The sequence below is a fragment of the Equus przewalskii genome, chromosome 9 (assembly GCF_037783145.1).
Source record: "Equus przewalskii isolate Varuska chromosome 9, EquPr2, whole genome shotgun sequence".
Classification (NCBI taxonomy): domain Eukaryota; kingdom Metazoa; phylum Chordata; class Mammalia; order Perissodactyla; family Equidae; genus Equus; species Equus przewalskii.
Window position 1 is genome coordinate 16098612 of NC_091839.1, and position 9273 is coordinate 16107884.

The 9273-nt window shown below is 61.2% G+C and overlaps 2 protein-coding genes and 1 pseudogene across 2 annotated transcripts; 1 reads left to right on the plus strand and 2 right to left on the minus strand.

Annotated features, from left to right (window-relative positions):
* Positions 1 to 940: 940 nt before the first annotated feature.
* On the plus strand, positions 941 to 4684 carry LOC139085497 (peptidoglycan recognition protein 1-like). The gene is made up of 3 exons (XM_070633040.1): positions 941 to 1375; positions 3748 to 3869; positions 4438 to 4684. The coding sequence occupies exons 1-3, from the start codon at positions 1095 to 1097 to the stop codon at positions 4614 to 4616; spliced, it is 582 nt and encodes a 193-aa protein (XP_070489141.1). The 5' UTR covers positions 941 to 1094; the 3' UTR covers positions 4617 to 4684.
* Positions 4685 to 5362: 678 nt separating this feature from the next.
* LOC139073686 (centrosomal protein CCDC61-like) lies at positions 5363 to 7628 on the minus strand. Its single transcript, XM_070559526.1, has 8 exons — positions 7592 to 7628; positions 7120 to 7374; positions 6936 to 7011; positions 6479 to 6618; positions 6322 to 6400; positions 6108 to 6162; positions 5635 to 5713; positions 5363 to 5506 (listed from the first exon to the last, which is right to left on the minus strand). Exons 1-8 carry the CDS (start codon positions 7626 to 7628, stop codon positions 5409 to 5411), a joined length of 819 nt encoding a protein of 272 aa, XP_070415627.1. The 3' UTR covers positions 5363 to 5408.
* Positions 7629 to 8088: 460 nt separating this feature from the next.
* Positions 8089 to 9024, minus strand: LOC139073687 (receptor-binding cancer antigen expressed on SiSo cells pseudogene; annotated as a pseudogene).
* Positions 9025 to 9273: the final 249 nt, after the last annotated feature.

Consider the following 9273-nt stretch of genomic DNA (forward strand, 5'->3'; position numbering starts at 1 on the left):
CTACTCACAGCCGGCACGTGATACTTATGTAATTTATTTAATCCACTAAAGTAGAAGGAAAGGAGGGAGAACAAACTGGGCCGTCCGCCCTGAGCGCACCAGATGCTGAGGAGGCAGGAGGAACGCCCGGGCAGGGCAGGGGCCCCAGGAAAGCCTTCTGCCCCAACAGCTGACCCCAAGCCCCTGAGTGGCCCTGGGCAGATGGCTGTCCCTCTCTGAACCTCAGTCCCCTCCTGTGCACAATGGAGCTGCCAGTGGCCCCCACGGAAAGCACGTGGCTCACACCAAGGGCAGGTCTCAGTCCCTGTCCCCGGGCACTTGTGGGGCAGCAGGAGCCAACGTCTCAGTGCTGCACCCTTTCAGCCCATTTGATCCCACACCGACCTGCGAGTCAGGGACTTTCCATTATCCTCCCATTTTGCAGTGGGGAAACTGAGGCACAGATTGGTTAGGTCACTGGCCCCAGCTCACACCCTAGAATGGGCCCGGAATTCAGTCCCAGGCAGCCCGGCCCTGAATCAGGGCTCCGACCACCAGGCCCCACCGTCTCCCATGTCTCAGCACCGACGTCCCTTCTCTGGACCTCAGGCTCCCCAGCCGTGGAGCGGGTTTCCCGGGGCTCAGCTCTGCAGTCTGCTCAAAGAGTTAGGGACATCGCGTTGGGACCTGGGAGGAGAGTTTAAGACCAGGACTCTGGTGATCTCAGTCCCCGTGGGCGGAGGGAGATGAGGCCCCGCCCTTTCTCTGCTGTGAGGCTCCCATTGCCCAAGGCCTCTGGGAGTGGGGACTGGGCAGGGCAGGGATCCAGGCCCTGGTGGGCCAGAGACCTCGGGGTGAGCGCCCAGGGGCCTGTGTGCCCTTCCCCTTCCGCCCGGCCTTGTCGTGGGCTCCCCCGCCCCACCTCACCTGGACCAACCACACCGCATCCGGTGGCAGCCCTGCCAGAGGAGGAAGCAGAGTCTGAGGTCCCTGTCAGCTGCCCTGGGAGTCCCGCCAGGGTGTGAAGCAAGGCCTTTCCTGCTGCTCCGCTCCAGCATATAAAGGCGGCCTGGCCAGCCGCGAGCTCCTAGACGTCCCTGTGTGCCCCGCCCGCCATGTCCAGCCCCTGTGCCCTGCTCACTTGGACCCTTCTCACCCTCCTGGGACTCGGGGCGACTCAAGAAGACTTCACCCCATGCGGCCCCATCGTGCCCCGGAGAGAGTGGGGGGCCCTGCCGTCCAGGTGCGAACAGCGCCTGGACCTGCCCGTGCGCTACGTGGTGGTGTCACACACGGCGGCCATCCCCTGTGACACGCCGGCCTCGTGCATGAGGCAGGTCCAGAACGTGCAGCATTACCACGCCCGGACCCGGGGCTGGTGCGACGTGACCTACAAGTGAGTGCGGAGGGGAGGCCGGAGGAGGGGAAGGTGTGCAGGCCCCGGAGACACGGGGTCCCGGTTCTAGAGCCGCCAGGCTGACACCCCGGGCAGCTTCGTTTCTCCGGGGTCACCGCCTAGGGCTGGGCACGTGCAGGCAGCACGAAAATGCTGGAGGAGGGGAAGGGGCTGACGGCCAGCTCTGCTCCCCGGGGAAGGACAGACTTTGCCAACACGCACCAAGGTGCCCTCCACCCTGGAGTCCCGTTAGACTGTCTGCGCCTGTGCTGGGAGGCAGACAGCAGGCTGGGTGAGCGCGGGGCTGGGTCCCTGTCCCAGCTCCCCTGCTGACGGCGGAGACCCAGGCCGGTCACTCAGCCTCTGAGCTGCAGTGTCCTCCTCCTGTGTACAGTCAGCGGATGGTGCCCACGTGATCGCCAACCGCCACTGCGGGCAAGGCTCCTAGGACACCGCCTGGCATGGAGTCCGGGCCCCAGATGCACGGACTATTGCCATTGGCACCTTCTATGTGTCAGGCCGAGTGCCGGATGCTGGCATGGGGACACAGCCACGCACAGTGGGAATGCAGCCCAAAGGTTTAAACACCAGCAGGGACAAACGAGCAGAGTCAGTGGATGGAGTCACATGGTGACAGGAGTGACAATAAAAAGGAAGAGGATGGGGGAGCTGAGGGAAGAGTGCAGTGAGCTAGGAGGACAGCGGGTGGGGCAAAGGCCCTGAGGCCAGTACGTGGGTCATCCCTGAGGGACAGAAGCCAGGATGGCATGAGGAGGGTTGGAGGGCCTAGTGGGCCACAGGGAGGACGTGGCTCTGCTCTGAGAAGGCAGGCGCCTCGGGAGGGACGGGCCGCGCAGTGGATGGAGCGCCCTCTGGCTGCTGTGAGGCGACAGACTCCAGGGTGAGGGGCAGGAACAGGGACTGGCACAGTCAGGTTAGCCTCTGGGGCCCATGCCACCAGCGCCCTGTCCAGAGTGACAGGCTGGGGTCCAGCACACGGGGTCCCACTGCCAGAGAGCGTTTGACCCCACAGGTTCTGAGACCTCAGGCTGCCCCAGAATCCACTTCTGGGAACTCAGGTCCCCAGGTCCCACCCTTAACTGCTTCGGGAGGGCGAGGGGAGGCCAGGGGGTCTGAGGACCTCAACCAGAGAAATCTAGAAGCCTCCAAGGGTATCCCCAGCTCTTCAGGCTGTAATCTTACGATTCAAAGGCTCCAACTTCAAGGTTTTGTTCCCAAGAGTCAGGTGCTCCATTCTAGATGTTTCCATGAAGTCAGCAGAGCCGAGCCTGGGCCGCAGCCTCTGGCCTCAGTCGCCTTACAGAAAAGCAGACTGAAGTCAGCGCTCAGGTTTTAGGGCTCAGAGTCTGACTCAAACGTTCTGCATCCCCTTCCTCATCACATCACATCCTCTCTGAGCCTCAGTTTCCTCACCTGTAGAATGGGCCCCTGACTGTGCCCCCTGCTGTGGGGCTGAGGTTTCGGGGAGACGCCTCCATAAAGAAACGCACAGGGAGCCGCGATGCCTTCCAGGGGCTGTGGCTGTGGCAGGACCATGACCACCTAGTCCTGGGGGGGTGATTGGGGGGAAGTGTCATTGTGGCATTTCTAGTCTCTTCACAGCCAGACTCTGAGAGTCTGGCTTCCGAAGTGGCAGGTTCAGGACCCAGAGGGGAAAGTTCCGACATTCTGTGCATCACTGGGGACCCTGGGGGCCGAGGGCTGGGGAAGCAGACACTGCGGCTCACGTGCTGCTCCTCTGGCTCATCCACATGCCAGGCAGACTCGCTCCACCGAGACCAGGGGGACGAGGGGTCTTAAGGATCGCCTGCCGGGACTGGAAAGCTCACAGGCGGATGCTGGGGCTCCAGGGTCTGGTCGGCTTGTGGTGCCAGCCCTTGAGTCCCTGATCCCGTCACTCAGGGACCCCAGCACGGAGCAGGAAGCAGCAAGGGGCTCAGGTGACGGTGGAAGAGCTCCTTGGTGGCGAGTTCTGAGAGGCAGGGGTCATGGGGCGTGACCTCGGGCAAAGCACCTCTCTTCCTACGTCTCTGCTTCCTCAGCTTAAAGTGGGGATGACACAGGGCCTGCCTCGGAGGACCGCATGTGAGGACTCATCGAGAGCAGGACAGATTCTCCAGGGAGGCAGGAGAGAGCAAGGAGTCAGACCATGTGGGTGGGAATCATGGGGACCTGGGTGAAAATCCTGACTCTGCCCCTGACCCGTTGTGTGACCGTGGGCAGCTCTGCACCTCTCTGATTCTCCATCCGCAGAATAGAGGCAGTAGTGACTCAGGGTTGCTGAGTGGAGGAGGGACAGGGGCTCCTTCCCCAGGAAACCCCTCCTCACTCCTCAACCCCCCACCCCACAGCTTCCTGATCGGAGAAGACGGGCTTGTGTATGAGGGCCGGGGCTGGGACACTCAGGGCGCCCACTCAGGTCCCACCTGGAACCCCAAGTCCATCGGCATCAGCTTCATGGGTAACTACATGGGTAAGTGACTGTCCAGCCGTCGGGACAGGCGCGGACATGGGCCTGGGGGACCGCAGGGCGTGGTGGGTGGTGGTTCAGAGGCTCTGCCACCTACAAGCTCTGTGACCTCGGGCTAGTGACCTGCTTTTCGGAGCCTCATTGTCCCCTCTGGACATGACCGTTTCCAGCCCGCGGTCCTGGGGAGGATTCGGTCATCTGTACCAGGGTCTTGGGCCCGTCCACGGCCCCGAAGGAGCACAGGGTGAATGGCCACTACCCTGTGGGCAGGAGCCCGAGGTCTGGGGCCGAGAAAGGAGGCTCAGCAAGGATCTTGACAGCGACCCTTGCGGAGGGCTTCCTCTGTGCACAAAGTGACATGTTATCGTCCCACAGCCCTGGGGCCAGCTGCCATGATTCTGTCCTGTCACAGTGAGGAAACTGAGGCACAGAGAGGTGGAGCCACGGCTAGGGAGTGGCAGAGACCGATCTGGGCCCCAGAGGGCCAGCTGGGAGGGCACCATGCGAACCACTGCCCCCTGGACCTCTGCTTGTCCAGGGCCCAGCCTGACTCCTGCCTCTGCCTCCCCAGATCGGGCACCCCCGCAACGAGCCCTCAGGGCAGCCCAGAGTCTGCTGGCTTGTGGTGTGGCTCGGGGCGCCCTGAGGACCAACTATGAGGTCAAAGGACACCGGGACGTGCGGGACACAGACTCTCCAGGTGACCGGCTCTATGAAATCATCCAGACTTGGCCACACTACCGATACTGAGGCCCTGCCTGCCCACTCCAGTCAGAAACCCCCTGCCTCCCCCTCCAATAAAGATGCACTCACTGTGACCCTGTGTCCTGCCACCTGCCTCCCTTCCTCTCTGCCTCCCTCATGACCCAACCACTCCCCCAGCTCCCAGCACTCTGTCCTCCCTGGTGCCCAGAACCCAGAGACCCAAACCCTGAACCAAGACCCCCGAGATCCCAGCTCCGAAGCCACATCACAGCTCAGAACCCAGAGGTCTCCGGGCAGAGGGCAGAAATCAGCACCAAGTCGACCCACGAGTCACTCACAGCAGCTCGGGGTCCCCTGGGGCAATGAACCCTGCTGCAAACACCTCCTCTCCACCACACAGCCAACGACGTCTGTGCCTCTCTGCCTGGACTCCTTTGGGGACGGGCTGCTCACTACCACCGCTCCTGACCCCCACTCTCATTGCTTTAGGGAGGGCAGGAGTTCTTCCTGAGCCGGAACCCCAAGCTGCCTCCCAGGCACAGACGGGCCCAGAAACACACACAGGTCCCAATGCCACCCGCACCCATTCCCTACACCTCCCTCTCCTCCGCCACCCTTAGTCATAAGCTGAGGGATCCCAAAGGAGAGTTTATTTACAAAACGCACCCAGCCCCCCTCCTAGCAGGCAAGGCAGGGGGAGGGGGCGGGGTCAGGGCCTCAAGTCTGAGACCCGGAGGGCAGGAGGGGCGGGGCCTGGGCGGGGCCGGAAGGACGCAGGCCCCGCCTCCGCGCCGACTCCCGGGGGAGGGGGGTGCAGGGGCCGGCTCCCCTACCCGGTCACGACCGCGTGTCCAGCCGGCTCATGTATTCCTGCAAGGCCTTCAGGCGGGCGTCTATCTCGGCCATGTCGGCCGCCTGGTGGTCCGAGCTGTAGTCTGCGTGAGCAGGGGGCATGGGGCTGGGAGGGGCCTGAGCCCCGGGAGCTCGCGGCCAACCAGCGCCCTGGGCGCCATCCCAGCCCGCCCTGGGGCAGGTGGGGGGGGAGGAGGAGGCCCAGGCTCACCTTTGATGGGGACCCAGCCCCCCGAATGGGCCAGGCGTCTCTGATGGCGGCCGCGTTCGAGGGGCGTGGCCTTCTGCTGCTGGGGGAGGCACGAGGGGGTGAGGCACCCTCCCTCTATTCCTGCCCCCTACATCCTACCGGAAATTCTGAACCTAAGGACCTCAGAAAAAATGAAGGCTGGCACCTAAGGGGCACTTCCTCTGTGCAAAATGACCTCCTCGCATCTGCCCCAGAACCCTTGACGTGAATAGTCTAACCAACCCCACTTCACCGATAAAGAAACCGAGGCACGGAGAGCTAAGTAACTACCGTGAGTCAGACGTGACAGGATGGGGAGCCAGGTTTGAGATCCGGCAATTCGAGGCCAGAGCAGGTGCTCTGACCAGCGTCCTCTGCCCCCAGCATCCCCCCGACCTGGCTTCCGGTGGTGTCATGCCGCCCCACCTCCTCCAGGGCCCGAGAAGGACACGCACCCTGCTGGACCCGCTCCAGGTGGTGGGGCTGGGCGGCTTCCCGCGGCGGCCAGCGCTGGGGGAGGGAGGAATCAGGGACCATTGGGGGTCTTTGGGCCCTCCCACCCCGCCCTCCGTCGTTTCAAGGCTCCAGCACCCAGTTTCCCCGCAGAAGACTGTTTCCAGTCTCCGCAGACACCCGCTGGAGGCGGTCGGTCCCCAGCCCGAGTTTTACCCTCTAGGCAGCGATTCCGAGAAATCCTCCAACTCGCTGCAGGAGCTGGCGGACGAGCCGCGGCTGCGCACACTGTCCACTAGGGGGAGAAGGACGCGCTCAGCCTCCGCCCCGCCCGCCGCCCCGCCCGCCCGCCGGCCGCGCTCCGCCCCGTTACCCGAGGAGCTGCGGTTCCGCGAGCGGGTGGCCGCGTCCCCTCGGCCGCTCACGGCGGCGGGGGCCCGAGTCTGGCGAGACCAGGAGATGGACGGGCCGTCCCCGCTTCCTCCGCTGCCCAGTCGGTTCCGCTGCTGCTGCCTGGGGAGCGGGAAGGAGACGCCCGCCTGTGCGCCCAAGCAATATGGGGAAGGGCGGCGCTGCGCCCCCGGGGACCACAGCCAAGGCCGCTGACCCACCTGAGGTCACGTGGCCTAAGTAGGGAGAAAGCATGCGGAGTCACAGACCGTGCCAGGGGGGTGTCAGGTGAGAAGAAGGAGCCGCTAGGGGAAGGGGAGAGATGGAGCAGGCGACAGGTGATGGAGACAGGTGATGGAGACCGGGATAGATGAGGGCACAGGTCAGGGGACCAGGCAAAGGGGCGGGGTATGGGCAGGAGAGGGGAAATGCGCGCTAACTTCATCTTGATCTCTCTCTGCTTCTTCTCCTTGGCTTTCACAAAGGCTGTGGGGTCGAAACGGGGCACGCGACCACCTAGGACGGGGGCGGGGCGGGGGTGGAGAGAAGAGGAGGCGGGGTTACGGGATGGCTCCTCCGCGTTCTAGTCCGTTCCACCCCCTCCCACGGGCGCCCGGCACACACCTGTGGGCGAGGGCGAGGGGCGGGCAGGGCGGCCTCGACCCCGGCCTCCGCGGCCGCTCTCTCGGGAGGACGAGCGGGCGGTGCCGCGGCCACGCGACGTGGAGCGCTCCCGGGACGACGAGGCCCGATCCTCCCGGGCCGCGGGCGGTCCCACCGGCGGAGTCCGTCTCCTGCAGCCCAGGACGCACTGTCGGTTTCCCGCCGGCCAGGACACTCGTATCCCAAGCCCCTTCCTGGATCGAACCGTCTCCAAACCTTCAGGTCCAGCCCCCCATCATCAGCTAGCCGTTCGCGCCCTTGCACACCACCCTCATAGACACCTTCTCTCAGGCTCCGCACCTCTCGGAGCCCCACAGAGCCCCCCAAAGGAACCTGTCACTTCTCTACATCCTAGCACCCCCTTGCATTGGACCCTTCTTCCTGAGGTTTCCCCCAGCGCCCCGGAAACCCTTCCCAATTTTCCACCACCCACCCCCATAAATGCCAGGGGACCTCGACCAGATCCCCATCTCCCGGGCCCCGCCCTCCTGTTCCACTAGACCCTCAGGCCCCGCCCCTTTCGGGTCCCCATCTGCAGGCCCAGCCTCCTGAGGCCGCCTCCAGCCCTGCCGTCTCTCCCCGGACCCCGCCCACCGATCCCAACTAGGTATTGGAGTCCTTCCCTAAGTCCCATGCAGTCCCTTAGGCCTCTCCATAATCATGGAAACAAAAAGTATTTAAAATTATGTATTTTATCACTCTGCACATTGAAGGAAAGCATAATAGACAGCAGCGGTTTCTTCCAGTATAAAGTTATTTGAACCCATTTATTTAGCTAGAAACACCGGCTTGAGGAGGTGCTGGCATATTCCACTTATAATAATTCGTCTTAAAACAATTGTCATATTTGCAGCATGTTGAAGAAAATATTTTCTAAGTCCTTTGTTCTTCTGAGTCGCGATCCCCAAGAGTTCAAGGTACTTTGGGGGAATGCTGGGTGGCCTGATGAGTGCATGAAAATCAAGGTTTGCATTCTGAAAATACTCTTAAATACACAAATGTTGTTTGGGTGTGGAGCTCAGATTCCTCCTCTGGCGCTAGGACGTTTGAAGGACGTGTTATGAAAGTTTCAGGTCAGTTTCCATTGTTCCTTCTTCTGTCCTCCCCGTGCTTCCTTTTCCATTTTCTTCCTTTGTTTTCTGCGGTTCTTTGTTCTCCGTCTGCTGTTTTCTGCTGCTACAGAGCTTCTGCTCGCCAGGCCATACCTTCTTCCCGTGCACTGGTATTTTCTTGCCAGGCCTCTCTGTCACCTAATTCTGGAGATAGATGCATAAAAGGAACATCCTGTGTAGTTGCTAATTTACTAGAGAAAACTGTGCTCCCAACTGACTGGTGAAAATTTAATAGTTCGCTCTTCTCGATACTGATTTTCTCAGTTTTCCTTCTAGTTGTTATCATGTCCTTAAAATTGTCGGGTTCCTTTGTGTTTCCCGCTGTTTTTCATAGTGTGGCCACTTTCCCAGTCCCTCCTTCCGTCTTTACACGTGTGGGTGCATCTTCCTCCCAGGAGGTCCATCTTCAACGCCCATCTGCCCAGGAACTTTGAACAATCAACTGTAGTTGGCAAAGTTATTTGATCTCGACTTAATTTCCATCCTCTGTTAGATCTGCATATTAATCCCTTTAGGAGTGACAATACTGTTGCTGGGCACACACAGACTTCAAGTAGCTGAAACTGACAGCCATGGTGGGGATCCAAACTTGCCTCTCCCGCTCAGAGCTGCCACCGGCTGCTCTCGGACACAAGGCATGGACACTTGTGCCACATTGACTTTTGAAGGTTAAGCACACCTGTGCTGCTGGGTTAAACCTTATATGGTCGTGGTATACATCGGTGGATTCTGTTTCTTCATACTTTGTTAGCATAACCGGAAGTCCGGTCTCTGAACCCGGTGCCAATCCAAATAACGAGAACAGAGTCTTGAGTGGAAAAGGAAAACATCTTTACTTTCTTTGCCGGGCAGAGGGAGCAAAGCAACAGCTACTGCCTTTAGAATGCTAGCTCCCCGTTAAGAAGCGGGTGAAGGGTTTTAAAGCTTTGTGAGGAATGTGGGGAGGGGGAAACCTGTGACCTTGCTGGCTGGCGTTTTCCCACCAGCCTTCAGCTGCTTGTAG

What these genes read in the sequence shown, in the direction of transcription:
- LOC139085497 (XM_070633040.1), top strand. Translation starts at nt 1,095, where the DNA reads ATGTCCAGCCCCTGTGCCCTGCTCACTTGGACCCTTCTCACCCTCCTG. An exon ending in TGGTGCGACGTGACCTACAA is followed by an intron (nt 1,376 to 3,747) that starts GTGAGTGCGGAG and finishes CCCACCCCACAG; the next exon opens with CTTCCTGATCGGAGAAGACG. An exon ending in CTTCATGGGTAACTACATGG is followed by an intron (nt 3,870 to 4,437) that starts GTAAGTGACTGT and finishes CTGCCTCCCCAG; the next exon opens with ATCGGGCACCCCCGCAACGA.
- LOC139073686 (XM_070559526.1), bottom strand. Translation starts at nt 7,628, where the DNA reads ATGGGGATCTGGTCGAGGTCCCCTGGCATTTATGGGG. An exon ending in GCGGAACCGCAGCTCCTCGG is followed by an intron (nt 6,401 to 6,478) that starts GTAACGGGGCGG and finishes TTCTCCCCCTAG; the next exon opens with TGGACAGTGTGCGCAGCCGC. An exon ending in GGGCTGGGTCCCCATCAAAG is followed by an intron (nt 5,507 to 5,634) that starts GTGAGCCTGGGC and finishes CTGCTCACGCAG; the next exon opens with ACTACAGCTCGGACCACCAG.